The 17,830-nt window shown below is 53.2% G+C and overlaps 1 protein-coding gene across 1 annotated transcript in view; it reads right to left on the bottom strand.

The window, feature by feature from the left end:
* Nucleotides 1–5,160: 5,160 nt before the first annotated feature.
* plch2a (phospholipase C, eta 2a) overlaps nt 5,161–17,830 on the bottom strand; it is a 60,634-nt gene continuing 47,964 nt past the window's right edge. The window contains exons 19-24 of the mRNA XM_042343801.1: nt 17,234–17,358; nt 16,827–16,911; nt 16,092–16,238; nt 15,655–15,734; nt 9,785–10,094; nt 5,161–6,836 (exon numbers count right to left, since the gene is read on the bottom strand). Coding sequence (XP_042199735.1) covers nt 5,161–6,836; nt 9,785–10,094; nt 15,655–15,734; nt 16,092–16,238; nt 16,827–16,911; nt 17,234–17,358 — 2,423 coding nt within the window. The remainder of the gene's footprint in view (nt 6,837–9,784; nt 10,095–15,654; nt 15,735–16,091; nt 16,239–16,826; nt 16,912–17,233; nt 17,359–17,830) is intronic.

The following is a 17,830-nucleotide window of genomic DNA, read 5'->3' as shown; positions in this document are numbered from 1 at the left end:
TCTGAGCAGCTTTGCAAACAGAACGTTTGTCCACAGAGTTAACTCCTGCAGCTCATTTCTACTTCCCCCCCACCCACCCACTTCCCAGCTCTCTCCCTATGTCCTGTACCTCCCCACCCCACCCAGCCCCCAAACACACACACACACGGGCGGATCTTTTGCGATGAAGAAACGTTTACACAGCGGACCTAATCTGCAAGAGAGGTTCGTGTGCAGAAGTCCCTCCCTTCCAGAATCTTCCCCCACCACCCCCCCCATTCCTGGGGAGTCCGTCCCTAGTTGGCGCAAAGGGCACACTTCCTGGAGTCTGTCCGAGAACAACAACAACAAATCACATGTGTATAGCGCCTTCCTCATCAGGTGTATACGTCCCAAGGCACCGGGACAGTCAAGGAATTGGACAGGGGAAGAATTAGACGTGGGGAAGAACTGCAAACAAAGTGTGTGTGTGTGTGGGTGGGGGGGTGAAGGGTTCGGATTCCTGGCTGGGAGCAGCGCTCAATTTGAGGGGCACGGAATCCACAAATTTGTGTGAAAAAATAACCCACATAAAAAATGTAAGATAATTGACATAAGAACCGGAGGGGAGGCGAGGAGAAATGTTTATACAAGAGAGTTGGTACGGTCTGGAATGCACTGCCTGCGAGGGTGGTGGAAGCAGATTCAATAATAGTTTTGAAAAGGGAATTGGATAAGTACATGAGAAGGAAAAATGTGCAGGGCTACCGGCTGAGATCGGGGGAGTGGGACTTGTTGGTAGCTCTTTCAAAGAGGCAGCACAGGCACGATGGGCCGAAGGGTCTCCTTCTGTGCTGTAGGATTCTTACGATTCTATGAAAAAACACACACAAAAAAACTCCTGTCTCTCTCTTTCTCGCGAAAAAAAAACCCAACATCCCCGGCAAAGACAAATTGGGGGAAAGGAAAAAGGCCATTTTTTTGTGTGTGTGGAAACGAACAAAGAAAGAGGGCCAGACAAAAACCCAACTCATCTCAAGAGCTGTCATTGGCTCACAATGCAATGAGGGACAGCATTTGATGGAAGGTTCCAGAAATGGCGATGAATGAATGAGGCTTTTGTTGCAGGCGATGGCAAGGAACATTTTCTTCCCAGTGTCCAGGCTGAGGGGTGTTTGTGCGGCGACACAGGGCTGTGCGTGGCGAGGGTCTTGGTGTCAGTTTCCTTGGCGACGACTCGGGAGCCCTGGGGCCTCTCACTCACTGGGAGTGAGGGCCCGCGGACTGGCACGGACGGCGCTGGGGAAAGGGAGAGGGCGGCCTCTCACATCACCGTTAGTTACCGTCGCAGCTCGCCAATCTCTGCCATCGATTCCTGTTTGTTCACCCCGAGGAGGGGGAAGAGAGACAGAGAGAAAGAAAGAGAGAGAGAGAGAGAGCGCGCGAGCGAGCAAGAGACAACAACAACAACTTGTATTTATATAGCGCCCTTCACGCAGGACCTGTGTATCTGAACCAAACTGAGAATTCCACGCATCCCACCTACACAAGGAAATCCCAGAGATAGATTTTTCGAATGGAATACGCTCTCTCTCTCTCTCTCTCTCTCTCCCCCTGGAGGGACGCATTCAGCGTATCTAATTCTGGAAAGTATTAGGCGCAGGTTGGCGAGAGCCAAGGCTTGGGAAACCCAGAGCCTGCGTTGGGGTAACTGCTGGAGTCAAACCAGCTAAAACAGCAGAGCCTGCCATTGATATCACTGTCTGGCAAGCTTTCCCGCTGCTTGTCCGGCTCGCACCACCCTACCCATCAGCGCTTTGGCTGCAGGATTAACAGGAGCTGAGAAGGATGATTCCCTGTTTCCCCCCTCCCCCAGCTACTGGTCTGCCCTTCCAGGTCCTGCCAACGAGCCAGGCTGGGCAGTGCCCTGGAATACTGCGGACCTGCCTGGCTCAGGACCTGACTAATAGGGTCTGGCACAGAGGGTTGGCTCGATCTCGACATTCCGTTGCCAAACATGTCACCTCGGAGCCAGTTCAGCTTTGAAGAGAGTCTGCTTATCTCCCCTTCCCCAAAGAGACAGGGGAGAGAGAGAGAGAGAGAGAGAGAGAAGGGGTTGGATGGGAGTGGGGGGGAGATGTCTCTATACCACCCTGTGGTACGAGCGAGTTACTCTAGAAACCTGCGACGGGGGTGGGATTTACACAGCTGAACGATCCCTGCCCATCCCAACGTAATAACAAGCCACGGGAATCCAACGCGTGTTTGATTTACCTTCAAATCAAATCAAATCAACATCAAAACCAGAATCCAATCAAGTCTGTTTTTGTTTTATTCCAATGAAACCGAAGTTAAATTACAAACAGCGTTTTTATAATGTGCAGAGAATCAAAGTGAGGGGTAACGCGCGCGCACGCGTTCACACACACACAGACACACACACACACACAGACACACACATACACACAGACACACACACACACATACACGGTGTGAAAACCATCACCGTTCCTGAGTGGGGGTCGGGATAATTTTTACAAGGTGGTCTCAGTGTGTGGGTTAATTTACATGGAAAAATCATAGTTTTTGCATTAAATATTACTAAACCCCAACCACCCCCCCAGCCAAGCCCCCCCCCCCACCCTCCACACACACACACACACACACTGCAGAATACTGCTTTTTTTTTCCTTTGTCGGTAGTTTATTTTCTTAATATCGATATTTACATTAAAAAAGCCAACCGTTGAAAAATAATTCAGCCACCCTCCCCCACCCACAAAACCATTGACGTGCGCACACACTCACACACACACACAAACACACACACCGAGGAATTTGCTCCTTAATGGACGGCAAGATTTTTTTCTTTTAAAAAAGATTAAATATTACACTCCGGAAAATCTTACAAGCACACCACGGATTCAATTAATTCATCACATCATCATTATGGATGGGCAGCGCATTGTTGGAATTATTTAAAAGGTGCACAGAGTAAGTAACCACCATCTTTCCTCCTCCCTCCCGCCCTCCCCCCCCCCCCCCACCCCGAACCGAAATATAACAACGATGCAAATGTAATGGACTAAAAATTCTCTCTACCTGCGAATTATAATATTTTATGCAGGGTTTTGTTGTGTGCCGTTGAAATATTTAACCTTTTTGTCCCTGGCACTTGCCTAGGACTGATTTACATAGCCCCTCCAACACCCTCCCCCCCCCGAAATGTTGAACCCATCTCTGAGTCGCAGAAACAAAATGAAAACTAAATGCTCCAACAGCGGAGTTGTGAACTATGAACCTGAGAGGGACAGACCAGTGAACAGACAGATGTACAATACAGAGCTGTGTGGCCTTGAGCATTTTAACACACGTCCCCCACTGCCAAAATACACATATATATCAGCTCACTTTTCAGTCCGCGTCGTTTAAATAACGCTAACAAATACCCCCCCTCCCCGCCCAGCCCCCAAAAACAAAAATCAGAATTTAGCGAAACAGGGGAAGAGAGAGAGAGAATAAAAAAGAGGCCCAAGGCCAGTTTATTTTCCCCAAACGTTTAAAAATCGAACGTGGGATTTTTGTTGGAAAAATGTAAATTCTTCTGTCTTGTAGTAAAATAGAAAAGCGGATTATTTTCTAGAGGGGGAGAGACTGGGTAGTGTTCGTGTTCAGAGGGATTTGCGTTGCCCTTGTACATCAGTCACAAAAATTTAGTATGCAGGTACGGCAAGCAACTAGGAAGGCTAATGGCATGTTGGCGTTCGTTGCAAAAGGGTCAGAATACAAGAGTAGGGAAGTTTTGCTGCAGTTGTATAAGGCCTCAGTGAGACCGCACCTGGAATATTGTGCGCAGTTTTGATCTTATCTAAGAAAGGACATACTCGCCTTAGAGGGGGTGCAGCGTAGATTCACGAGGTTGGTTCCTGGGATGAGGGGGTTGAGCTATGAGGAGAGGTTGAGTACACTAGGCCTATATTCTCTAGAAAATAGAAGAATTAGAGGTGATCTTATACCTATACGATTCTTAAGGGTTGTGACAGGGGAGATGCCGTGAGACTGTTTCCCCTGGTTGGAGAATCTATAACTAGGGGTCACAGTCTCAAGATTAAGGGTCAGCCTTTTCGAAGTGAGTTGAGGAAACACTTCGCCACTCAGAGGATAGTGAATTTATGGAGTTCTCTACCCCAGAAGGCTGTGGATGCTCAGTCCTTGAACATATTCAAGACTGAGGTTGATAGATTTCTAAAGGATAAAGGGATTAAGGGATATGGCGATAGGACGGGTAAATGCAATTAGGTTAGATCAGCCATGGTCTTATTAAATGGGGGGCAGGCTCGAGGGCCGAATGGCCTACTCCTACGTCTTAGGGTCTTATGGTCTGTCCATCCATTCATCCCTCCACAGTCAACGTTTAAAATAATGACCTGATTTCAGGTAACCATTAGGTAGTGAGAAACAGACAGACAGACAGACAGACAGACAGGTGTGTGATAACCTCCCTTTCCTCACTCACCCACCCACTCATTCACTGACTCACTCCCTCCCCTCTGTTGCACAGATCTCCAGTTGAGCTTTCCCCCCTCCCTCGCCAGCCCTCCCCGCACACAATCTTCTAGCCTTTAGACAAAAGAAACTAAACTTGCACTTAAATTTGGTCTTTACATTTCCAATGCAATTCCTGTGAAATTTCACGGCAAAAAAAAATAAAAATAAAAAATTGGCACGAACGCCTCTCCCCCCGGCCCCCCCCACACCCCACCCCCACCCCGCACCCCCAGAGACCTGAGACGATCCGTTTGTCCACCTGTCTCTGAGCCTCAACGCAGCCCCTCAATGCCGCTGTTTGGTTCAGCCTCTGGCTCTCAGCCTGGCTCAGTCGCACGGTTGTGGGTTGGAGCGGCCACATCGGAGGCTTTGAGCTCACAGTCCAGTGCGGTGTTGGGGGGGGGTGGTGGAGGAGAGCGCCGTGCGGTCGGAGATGCTATGTGTACATTGGCTGTCAACAAAAATACACAGCGTTACAAGTCACAGCGCCTGGCGGGATACAAACAATCCAGCAAAGTGCTTTGAGACGTCCTTCGAGGCGTGAAAGGTGTCAAATTCAAGGAGAACTGTTTTGTTATTTCGCCCCCCGCGCCCCCACGGCCGCTCTCCCTTCTCCCACCCACCAACACCCCAGCCCCCCCCCCCCCCCCCGGCCTCAGAGTTTTAACATGAAGAAGACTTCAGCCCCCTCCTCCCCAAGGTTTGACGGACCCTTGGCCCCCTGTGTGTCGGGGAGAGTGGGGGGGGCCAGGCTGAGGTCGGCACAGACGCTGCGAGAGTTGGAACACGCTCCCTCGGGGTTACCCCGCTCCTCCATCAGCCCCAGGAAGAGGGGGCTGGCGTGGCCCAGGCTCTGACACCGAAGCCTCTGCTCTCTCTCAGCCGCCTGACGGGCTCGGGTTTGCACGTATCGCACTCGGCTCTGGCTGCGGGAGGACGAACGGCGCATGGCGACGGGGCTGAGGTCCTCGGGCTCCTCGGTCTCCGGGGTCGGGCCCCCCGCCCTGGCCGTGGGCGAGGTGATGTCGTCCTCTCGCTCGAAGCTGGTCAACCTCCGGAGCCTCTCGGTCAGGTCATCGCCGTCGCGAGCGGCGGCGGCCTTGCCCCTCCCCCCGGCCGCCCGCCGTTGCTCCCTCATGGCCCCGGTCACGAAGCTGCGGCTGATGCTCTTGTACTTGCTCTGGAAGCTGCAGCCGATGTCCTCAGAGGTCAGGTCCCCCAGGCTCTTGGACTTGCTGGGAGCGGAGGCCACCCTCCTTGCCGGCTGCACCGCTCTCTGCGGCTTGGAGCCCGTGGCGGGCCCGGGTGAGGCAGAGGGGGAGGCCGGGGGTCTCAGGCTCTCCACGTACAGCCTGTTCCACGTGTGGCGTCTGGGGTGGAGGGCCAGGGGGAGAGCCGAGGGCGACGGTGGGGTCTCAGGAGGCGAGACGCTTGTCTCCCGGCTCTCCCCCTCGCCCTCCTCGGCTCGGAGGTTGGGATTGGACTTGCTCTTGCAGACCCCCCTGCTGTGCATCTGGCCCCGAGACCCGGGGTCCATCAGCGCCTCTCCCCCCCCGTCCCCGCCACCTCCCCGCAGGCAGGCGGCCTGCAGGTCGCACAGGCTCTTCCTGGCCAGGTTGGGCAAGGAGAGGTCGATGACGGTGTCGTTGGAGGACATGCTGGAGGAGGAGGACATGCTGTCCCGGTGGCTGCCTGGCTCCAGCTTGCACCAAATCCGGTCATTTACCGTCACGTCGGAGACGACGGCCGGCACCGGGGAGGGGTAGAGTTCGGCGGGGTTCGGCATGGAGGCTCGACGCCGGCTGGGCACCAAGCGGACATCCCTCCTGGCCTGGCAACTGGGGGTGCCTCCGAGACCGCCGGAGAGTCGTGGCTCGGAAACGGGAGCCGGCGCCAAAGCGACCGCCGCCTCGTCGCCGCCGTTAACGGCAGCGGCCCCGCCGGGCGCTGCCGGGGGAGATTCGCACCCCGCGCTTGTCTCCTCCGGGTGGTCGGCCGGTCGGCGCAGTCCGTCTGGTCCGACTCTGACTCCGGCTCCAACTTTCCCAAGATCTTCCGGGACCCGCTCTCCCGCGGCCTCCTCTCCCGCCGGTTCTGCGCCCTCAGCGCCCAGGATCGCGTCCCCGTTCCCCGCTGGCTCCGGACAGCCGGAGTCCGTGGCACCATGCGTGGCTCCCGGCTCTCCCGAGCGGCAGTGGTTTTCCCCGGAAAATCCGTCCGTCCGGCGGGAGCCGAGGGCAGCGCCGGGTTTCTCTGCCGGGAGTGTGGATTCCTCGCTGATGGTCTCCAGGGCGGGTGTCGGGCTGCCCGGCGCTGGGCACTGCTCAGCGTCTGAGGAGAGACAGAAACGCGCAAACCATCAACGCAACACGCACGACAGCTTCGGGCCCGGAGAAAGGGGATCAGTGAAACACACAGGAGTCAGAGACCGCGAATTCAACCTAGTTTTACACACGAGGGAAGATGACCAAAGGCACGCACGCACGCACGCACTCACTCACGCACGCACGCACGCACGCACGCACTCACTCACTCACTCACTCACTCACTCACTCACTCACACACACTCACTCACTCACTCACTCACTCACATGTATAAAGAATGGTGGTGGACACGACACGAGATTTATTGTAAATCTATGTAACTGGAGAGTTTTCTTTATCAACCTGTAACCTGTCGGGAGAGAAAGCGCTTCACGGGCGCAAGTCGCCTGTTGCGTCGGTCGGTCAGTCGGTCACACAATCCACGGCGCCTACACACGTCACACAGCACACACGATACACGGCACACACAGTACCTAACACACACGGCACACAGCACAAAGAACACACATGGCACACAGCACACGGCATGCAGTTACCGTCCCCGACACTTCATTGAAAATGTTACTCTCGAGACGGTTTAAAGACTGCGCTGCGCCACACGAGGCACGGACGCCACTTTAGACCTGTTCCTATCGATGTAAAAGTTGCCTCCAAATCCGTGGGTAACGATGTCTCAGCTCCTGGTGCGGTCTTCAAAAAAGAGACGGAGTTTCTCTCTCTCTCTCCTGGTGTCTTGGCTGACAATCCCCGGATAAAAAGCAATCCTTCTCTCATTTCGTGGCCGTTTGCGGGGACGTCACTCGGCACAACTTGGCTGCCGCGTTTCCCCCACGGAACGCTGCACTTTACAGTGACAATCCTGCAAAGCGCTTTACGACGTCTCGACGACGTGATAGGGCGCCGGATCCTAAGTGAGGATTATATTACGGGACGTAATATAACACACAAACCCAACACGTTCAATGAAGCCGGGGAAAGGAGGGGGAAGAGGAGAAGAGAACGAGGGGAGAGGAGAGAGTTACCTTAGTGATGTCCTCGAATCAGTTGTGCACTGCAGACCCCAGCCCGTGCCGCAGTTAGGGCAGAAGGTGCAAAACAATTAGTCCCGTGAGCAAACCACAATGAGAAAGAGACGAGCACACACACACCCACACACACACAAGGAGACGGATGGTGATAACAAACAATCCACGGGAATTAGGGACGCACTTCAGTGAGAGGGACACCGCTCAATCGTCTCGGAGTTCAGCTGCAGAGAAACTATTTCCTCCTCTGGCGGGTGGGGAGGGGGGAGATCCGGAACAAAGTGGGGGCATCGTCTTAAAATTAGAGCTAGGCTATTTAGGAGTGAAATCAGGTAGATTTTTTTTACACACACGTGGAAATCTGGAACTCTCTCTCTGTCCCAAAAGGCTGTGGATTGTGGTTGGACCCATTCACATTTTCAAGGCTGTGGTGGATAGATGTCCGTTAGGTCGGGGTATCAAGGGACATGGGATAAGGCAGGTATTTGGAGCTGAGGTACAGATCAGCCATGATCTTGCAGAATGGCGGAACAGGCTCAAAGCGCTGAGTCTTACATGCATGTTACGCCCCGAGTTTCACATGCGTGTTACACGCCAGGTCCCACACTCGTGTTAAACCCAGAGTCTTACAATGTGTCCTGTGTATATTACTGTGTGTTTACGAAGAGGGACAGACCGACCTATGTATTTGGGACCGTTCTCTCTCAGTCTGAAATCTTTGCATGTTCCTGCACTGGAAATTGTCCTGTATTTACCCTCTAACCCCCCCCTCCACCACCCATTGATATTTTACTTAATCTAACTTGTGCTGTTTTTGTAGGAGCCCCCCCCCCCCCCCCCTCGCTCTCTCTCTCGGGGGGAAATAGTTAGAATCTTGGAACGGGGAAGGCAAAGCAAATAGTTTGCTCTCAGCAGATTTCGCCCTTTGAGCCAAGCTCACAATTAACTCCAACTGTCCTCCCCCGCACCCCCCCCCCCCCCTCGGCACACACACAGACACAAAGACACACACAAGACCCCTTGACAATCCATTGGGGGCAGTGAATCCAGGCAGTATATTTAGGGTCTGACCAGGGTTGGAGCAGGCTGGTGGGCCTGGGCGAGGGCAGGGGCGAGGGCGGGGGTGGGTGGGTGGCAAGGCCTTGGCGGAGTGCAGGGTAAGCGAGTGTGGGATCGACACGATCTACAAACTAGACAAGGAGGGAGGGCTCCGCGCAATCCCCGCCCCCCCCCCCCTCGCCACCACCCATCCAGTTCAGGTCTTACCCGTGGAAAAGATGGGAGATTTGCTTCGGATTTCCTCCATTTTTTGGGCAAAGAGAGTGTTCATCTCCCGCTGCAGGGTCCCGGGGCGGGGGGGAGGCGGCTGGGGGGGCTGCTTCCAGCGGAACGCCAGCTCCAGGCTATCCATGCTCCCGGATTCCGAGGAGCCGCTGCTCAGAGTCTCCAGGTTTTCCAGGTCTCCGGTGCTGGAGGCGGCGCCCGGACAGACCTGGTGCCTCCACCGTTGATTGCCGTGAGCTTTGGCGTTGCGCCCGGCGCCGATCAGCCTCTCCCTCTCTGAGGCGGCGACGGTGGAGGCAGAGATGGAGGCGTTGGCGGCGGCGGAGGAGGTGGTGGTGGAGGACGAGGGTTCCCCTGGCGTCTGCTCCGGACCGCCGTCCCCCGCCTTGCCGTGACCCTTCCACTTGCGCTCCAGGTCCGGGCTCTCCCGGGAGCCCACCACGCACTTCATGCAGTTGGTGGCCACCCCGATACGGCCGCAGCCGTTGACTGCGCAGCGAGCGAAGCCCCCGGCGCGAGGCGGCTCCTCGGGCTCCCGCGCGCGCACGCGGTTCGCTCTGCGCAGAGGCTCACTGAAGGCCGCTCCTTTGGCCGCCCCGGTTGCCCTCGACTTGTGATCTCTGCCCTGACCCGTCACCCCCTTACCGTGGAGGGCTTCCCCGTCGGTGCCGGCCGTCCCGGAGCATTCCGGCGCGCTCCCGGCGCGCTCGGGCTCCGCCTCGCCCCCCCGGTCCTCGCTGGCTCCTTCTGAGCTGTAGCCTTTGGTGTCGATGGCGATCTCTGGGAAGCCCTTCTTGCTCTTTTGTTGGCCCTTGGCCGGAGCGCTGGCTGTCCGGCGCAGGAGGTGACTGTTAAAGGAGTGTTTGCGGGCGAGAAGAACAGCAACATGGCCGTCCAGCGAGGACTGCTTTGGATTTCTGTGGAAAAGTCCTTTTAATCCCAAGACTTGTTTGATCTGCGGAGCAGGGGAGACAGAGAGAGAGCGAGAGAGAGAAAGAGATAGAGAGGGAGAGAGAGGAGAGAGAAAGGTCAGCGTGTAATGAGCCTGTCTTCAGTTTTGCAAACCAACGCACTCAACGCACACACACACTCACACCTCAACCTACACACACACACACACATACACCCACCCAACACCCGTGCACTCACACACACACACACACACAAACAGTAACCTTGAGCAAACCTGAGGGACGGAGGAGACTTCGTTATCAACGACTCTTTCGAAGGGGCCAAAGTTGCGAATGGCAGCCCTTCCCGCGCTGTGTTAGTTAATGGATGAGGAGTAAACACGGATGTTGTGAGCAGCCCAGAAAGCAATGTGTTAATGTCAGCGAGTGTGTGGGTCCCTGCACGTTACTGTAGTGCGGCAACACTAATGTTATAATAATCCTTGCATTTGATACAGCGCTTTATCACTTCTTCGAGACGTCTCAAAGAGCTTCGCAGAACATGCTGTGAAGTGGAGTGACTGTGTATTTTGTGGGTGAAACGCAGAGGCCAATTACCCAGCAGTGTCCCCACAAACAGCTGTAGATTGAGTGACCGCATGTTTTTTCGAAGGGAGGGATTTCATCAGGGATAGGAGCGATGTTAGCATCATTCCCACCGGACATCTGGGAATCCAACACTTTTCTCCACTAAGTGGTACAAGGGTTTGTTGAGACGGAATTTTGTTGGAAAGTGACAATGGCTGAGGTCACTTTCAGGAAATCGCTGGTAACAGGAGTAGAACGCACAGCCCATGATTCGATATCTCCATTTCCCCCCCTCTGCCCCCTCCCCCCAAATTCTTCAGTCCCAGGTTACAGAGCAAATTACTGTCCCCCCCACAAGTCACTCAACTGTTAGAGGAGTGAGTTACACGAAATAACAGGCTGAATGGCCTCCTCCTCTTGTAACTTTTCGATGGGGATATTTTTAGCACAATCTATTTTTATATCGAGAGATGCACACAGTGAGAGAGAGGCACAGAAAAAGACAGAGGCTGAGAGGAATACATACGCAATGAGAAAGAGAGAGAGCGACACACAGGTACATTGAAAGAGAAATACGCAGTGTTTGATAGACACAGTGAGAGAGAGAGAGAGACACAGGGAGATGTGAGAGAGACCCAGAGAGAGATGCTTGCGCACACAGTGTGTGTATGACAGAGAGAGAGAGAGAGAGAGAGAGAGAGAGAGAGTGAGTCGTGGTTTCTAATCTGGGTTAGACGCCAGGTGAGAGCGCTGTAACAAGCCACAACACCAAACAGAATACTCTTATGTGCTGACGGCTGACGAGCGAAATCGCTGCTTTAAGATCCAGTGGGAGCAACAAGCCCAGTGGCTACATTTAGCAAAGAAGAGGTGAAGCCCAGGGAGCCCGAGGCACAATACAATTTGGAGATTGGAGATGGCTGCAAACAAGAAGCGCAAGTGTGGAAGTTGCGGGGCGGTAAATCATTGATGAGCTTCCTCGTGAAAAATTAATGGGTGGGAACACGCACCAAATTAACACACTAAACCAGGGCTGTGGAAACAAGTCAAGCTTCCAACAGGATCACGCTCTGGAACGCCGGTGCAGGATGTCCATTATTAATGTTGAGTCCTGTATTCCCAAGCGCTATTTCCGCCAGCGCTTGGTCCCTGGATTTTGCAGCATTTGCGACATCCGTGACTGAGATCAGATGGTGAAGACCTCCTTCTCATTCTCTGTCTCTCCCACACACATCCCCCCCCCCTCGCCTTCCCCTCCCCTCTCCCATCCGCAAATTGGGGTAAATTGGAAGGAGCATCAGATCAGCCGGTTTAAACTCAATGATGATACCAGGGGTTAAAGGGTTAAATTACGAGCGCATGTTGCATAACTTGGGTCAGATTCAGAGCAGAGTTGTTGTTGCTGGAGGGGGGGACAGGAGGGGAAGGGGGTTAGAGAGCGTTGGCCATGGAGACAAGCAAGATAATGGGAGAAACTGTGCAAGAGGCTGGCAGCGTGACAACTACACGAGACCATACCCCAAGGAGCTGATCATTGGCCAATTTGTTAACCTACTTTCAGGAGATGCAGATGAAGAGAACATTTGATATTCCACAGCTGCCAAAGAGAGAGACACATGGAGTGAGAGGGAGAAAGAGACAGAGAGTGATAGATACAGAGAGAGAGATAGAGAGATAGACAGAGAGAGACAAGATAGAGAAAGAGAGGGAGAAAGACAGAAAGAGCAAGATACAGAGAGAGAGAGAGACAGACTCAGAGAGAGAGAGACCGAGAGAAATAGAGACAGAGAAAGATAGAGACCGAGAGAGATTGAGTGATAAAAGAGAGAGAGAGACAGAGAGAGGGACAGAGATATTGATCATTGGCCAATTTGTTAATCTACTTTCAAGAGATGCAGATGGAGGAAACTTTTGACATTCCACAGCTGCCAAGAGAGAGAGAGAGAAAGAGACAGACAGACAGACAGACAGACAGAGAGCGCGTCAAAGAGAGACAAAGAGAGACAGGACAAAGACACACACGCACCACACATACAGTCAGAGAGAGAGAAAGACATGCACACGCAGAAAGATGGAGAGAGAACCGCACACACAGAGACAGAGAGAGAGGGGGGTGGGGGGCAGAGAGAGATACAGTCACACAGAAAGAGAGACACACACACACATACAATCAAAAAGAGACACCACAGAGGGGAACATCACAGTGGAGTCTGACCCTTTATTCTCCCAATCTCCGGGGGTTGAGGGTGGGATATCTCTCTGGACAGCGATCAAGAGATCTATTGAACTGAAGAAGTAGGCCAGGGTCAATTATGCACGATTTCTTAACAGATTTCTTAATTAAGAAATCCAGTCAAGAAAAAGGGCAAAATCGTCCCAGCAGTTAGTTCCGGTCGCAATTTTCGGGTGAGAGCGGACGGGTGGGCATTCGGCCAACCTGGACTTTGGTAGTAATGCAGCTTGGTTGGGCAATTATTCGGTCAGTCGGTTGGTCCTACTAATGTTAAAGGCTTACAAGGTGTCCTGCCCCACTAACCCCCCCACCCCACCGATCATTTATCAAAGTCGAAGGTCATTCTAATTCGCCATCTGCTTTCTGCTCAAGATTTAATTTCCCCCCCCCAACCAACCCAATTTTTTCAAATACATATTTTTTTAAAAATGCAAAACAGAAATCAGTAACGTGTCGGCAAATCCAGTGAGTCTACAGAGTCTGAAATAAGTTCCTCTCTCCCCACACGCCCGGAGAGGTTCTCGTGTACTGTCTCCGTATCATCGCACGCTCCAATTTGCACAACACATCTGTTCTATGCTTTCTGCCCAGGGACCAGACTGTTATAATTATAGAAAACGACCAAATAATGCCCCCAGCTTGTAGCTCGGAGATCGGTTCCTGAGCCGAGGGTCAGATCTGGTCACGGCAGGGCAGGGAGAGAAGGGATGGGGAGAGGGCCAAAGGTGGAAGATCCACTATTCCAATTATTCATCAAAGGCAGATGTGTCCCAGAATGGCGATTGGGAAAATTGGGGATTGAGAAAATTAGAATTCTACCTTTACAAATGTTGGATCAGGGAAAGAGGAAATTGGTTATCAATGAAAAGGCACGTTCTCAATGAGACTCTGGATCTGTTGAGATGCGATTTACTTGCGATTGGCAACACATACACAATGTATACACTGTGTATGTATCTCCGGCATCTGCCAATCTTAAGTGAGTTTGATGGACAAGCAGAGAGAGAGAGAGACTGAATTCAGGTACGAGCTGAAAATCGCTCAGTCCAGAAAGCGAGTCAATGTCAATGGCGTGACTAGCAGATAGGCATGCAGCTTTGTAACTGGTCTCACTACACCTTGCTGAGCCAGGAGGTAGGGTCAGTGCTCCTAACCCTGAGAGCCTGTGACAAGTGGAGGTTTGACAGAGAGGATTCCACTGTAATCACAAACAAGACAAAGAAGTGAAGGCAAATAAGACCACCCAAGACAGCACACGCCAAGAATCTGACAGATACAAACACATTGGGTCTCACACACACGCACACACACACACATACGCACACTCTCTGGTCAGTACCACTACCGAGGAGTGGAGCCTTAACACTAACGTGGTACCAATCTAGATGGTCAATATGGCTCTATCAATCCCGTCATTAGCTACTCACCTGCATTGGGACTAGTGTTGGGGTTGGTGGTTGATAACCTGCCGGGGTATTGGCACTGGGTAAGACAGCCGCAGAGGGTGGCTAACAGTCACCTACCCTGGGTTAGGGTTAGGGTTAAGGTAGGAAGCACCTATCTGAGTTACAAATTAGGTTATCTCAGTTTGGTTTGGATACTCTTTAAGCACGGTGAAGGGTTTCCGTTTGTGACCGAAAAATAAATGACCCACCTCCAATCCAAGGTTGGAGCCAGGACTGAATGGGTGAGAGGTGTCTTAGTCTAATTTTCCCTTTGAGTCAATTCCACAGATAAGAAGCGTTCAGACATTGAGCAAGGTTACGGAGGAAGGCTCGTAGAGTTAGCGGAAGGTTAGACACACGTTTTACAATAAGGAAGACACGCGCACACACACACACGCACGCGGACAACAACCCAGCCAAATGGGAGAAGGAGATGGAGAACTCCATTCACAGCAGAGATGGACGGGAAGCTTATCCGAGGAAGAGAAGGGGACAGATTGGAAGGCAGAAGGAAAGAACTTGCATTTTCCTACGATATTAGGAAATCTCGACCGGCCGTAGAGTAAGTCAGTTTTTTGCGCGCAGCAAAGTCCCACAAACATTACTGTGAACCGAACACCCGATATTACCTGGAGGATTGTCGGCCAGGACATGGGGAGAGAGAGACTCCCTTCTCTTTCCCAGGATGTTTTCCCTTACGAGACCCTAAATTCCACCCAATCTCCTGATTCTTTGGCTCAATATTTGAAGGTGATGGAAAACTGGTGAGTTCATAAACCTGAGAAACCGCAGGGGGCGGGTGAGGAGTGGGGGTGGGGGAAATAGCTTTCAAATTAATACTGGGTTTAAGATTTTTTTTCTCAGTGTGTGTGTGTGTGTGCGCGCGGCCAACAATGAAAAGAGTTTCAAGACGTGAAGCAACGTGCAGAGGCTGAACACCTTGGGGGAGAAAACATAGCACGTTGTCCTGAGTGAATTTACTTGTGACAAGAGAGGGGGAAGCAATATCTGCTTATCTCGGTCCATCCCCACTGGCCCCGGTTGGCTGATGTTCTCCTGGGAGCGGGGTTACCAGGGTGGCGCCAACCAGATAATGTCAGGTGACCTCCCGCCTTTGATAAGAGTATCAGTTCCTCCTCCCCACCACCCCCCCCACACCCCCCCCCATCAACCAGTGGCTCCTCTGGTGACCAGGCTGGCGATGGGTATATCGCCACATCCTGGACACCACATGCACGAGTGAGCAAGAAGTGGGTCCCACAGCTGGAGCATGACACAGGGGGGCAATCGTTGTTCCCGAGGGGAGAGCACGGTCCGTAGTACTTGCTAAAGTCTCCCCCGACTGAGGCGTTCACTCACCTTACCACTGATTTCATTGACAGCGACATGTACAAAGATAGAAGCCTCCTCCATCCCCTCCAGGTACACGTGCCGATAACCTGGGCAACCAGAAAGGCATGACTGTGACACTGTTCTCTCATTAGTCCCTTCCCCGCTTTCCCTCCCGGGGGCATGAGGGGAGGGGGTTGGGCTTGAAGGAGGGGGCCATGGTGGTAGGGGGATGGCCAGAAAGGCAGGGGGGGTGGCCCATGACTGAGGCAGGGGACCACAAGGCGGCAGGGGGCGGAGGGGCGGTGCACAAGAGCATGGGAGGAGCAACAAGGGCAATGGAGGGGCCTGAAGAGCAGGGTGGGGGCTACAAAGGCAGGGGAAGGGCCCATGAGACGGGGGGGGGGGGGGGGGGGGGGGGGGGGGGGGGGGAGGCGGGGCATGAGGGCAGAGGGGGGGGGACTCACCAGGCATCATGCTCGTGAACGCCAGTGTCCGTTGTCCGATGAAGTCGCGGCCGATGGGATCGTGGTCCCAGACCAAGAAGCGTACGAGAGCGATTTCAGGCATGTGCATCGTGAAGACCAGAGTCTCCTCCCACATGGGGTTGAACCCTGAGTGCAAAATAATATTAATAATAATTAATGAATTCTCTCCCCTGTACCCAGACTCAGGTGCCCGGCCGGCAGTGTCGAGTGTTTGACCTCCTCCTGACGTCAAAGCCGCTGCATATAATGCAAACTGTCTTTGATATAACGCCTCGCCGCGTCTCAGAGTGCTTCACAGGAGGTTAAGGTGAAGTGTAGTGACTGTGTATTTTGAAGGCGGACGTGGCAGCTAATTTCCTTGCAGTGACACCCCGCAGACTGCCTCCGCCTCCCCACCTTCCCGTTTGGAGATGCCCCTCCTTTGGTGTTAATTGGAGCTGAGGTACAGATCAGCCATGATCTAATAGAACGGCGGAACAAGCTTGAGGGGCTGGATGGCCTACTCCTGATCCAATTGATGATGGGTCACCTGAACCCATAAGCTGTTTGGTTTGGTTCTCGAACCCAATGTGTGTAAGAGCTTTGAGACGTCTCAAAGGCGTGATAAGGTGCTATATCAAATGCAAGGATTATTATTATCAGTGCATCAGGTACCGTCTCTGCCAATGTGACATCTCGGTCCTACACTCGTGCCCCCTCCTCCCCCACACTCACCGTTGTCGTCAACCACTCGGGTCTGCTCCTTGACACAATCGACAGCCAGTCCGATCACCTCGACCTCCACAAAGGGGTCAATTATCTAACAATAATAATAATAAAAATTAGAGTATTATAATGAAGTTAATTGTTATTACGCAACTATTATATCGTGTTATATTACTATGTTGTGCCTCAGAAATCGGTCAAGAAATAGCGCAAACGGTTCAAAAACAATTCAGTAATTTGCAAAATGTCTTATTAAGAAACCTGACGAACTCAGCCCTGCGAGCGCCCTGGGAACACGGATGGGACGCATGTACGGGGAACACGGCTGGGGGAACGCGGATGGGATACGGAGGGTGACACGGATGGAGACACAGCTAGCTACTCCTGCTGTGAGTGGCGTGGGCCCTGGCACTGACCTCTCCCCTGTCCCCCAGCATGGAGTCCTTGGGTTTGGGTAGTTGCTGGCCGCTGATGATCCTCAGCACTAACTGCTTCTTCGACTGTGTGGGCAGCGGTTCCTCGGCGGTGGGATTAAAAGTGCCTGCGGGGTAGGAAGTCAATAAAAACAGGGCAAAATCTGACCGGACCCTTTAAACAGAGCCATTTCCTTCCCCCCCATTGTGTTGCTTCTTCCCCCCTCCACACTCTACCCCCCACCTCCCCCTCCCGCACCCCCCCACCGAGCTTGTAGCCAATCTGACATCTCAGGACGTGAGGAGATGGGATGATGTGCCAGGGGGGAGGTGGGTGGCGGCGGGGGTGTGGTGGGGGAGGAAAGAAAGAGTGGGGAGAAGGGAAACCCTTCAATAATAATGAGTGAGTGCGTCCGAGTGTGCAGCTGGAAGCGTTAACTGCCGCTGTAATAATTCGCCCCCCACTCAAAAAAAAACTTCCGTCTGTCTCATCTCCACCACTGTGGCCCCCCACCCCCCCACCCACCCCCCACCCCCCTCCACCACTGTCCAGAAAAAAACAATCAACACTCAAGAGAGACTCCAGCCGGTCACACAACC

The sequence above is a fragment of the Callorhinchus milii genome, unplaced genomic scaffold, assembly GCF_018977255.1.
Source record: "Callorhinchus milii isolate IMCB2004 unplaced genomic scaffold, IMCB_Cmil_1.0 Scaffold24, whole genome shotgun sequence".
Lineage (NCBI taxonomy): Eukaryota > Metazoa > Chordata > Chondrichthyes > Chimaeriformes > Callorhinchidae > Callorhinchus > Callorhinchus milii.
Note: the sequence above shows the minus strand (reverse complement) of the source record. Positions and strands in the feature narration are given on the sequence as shown.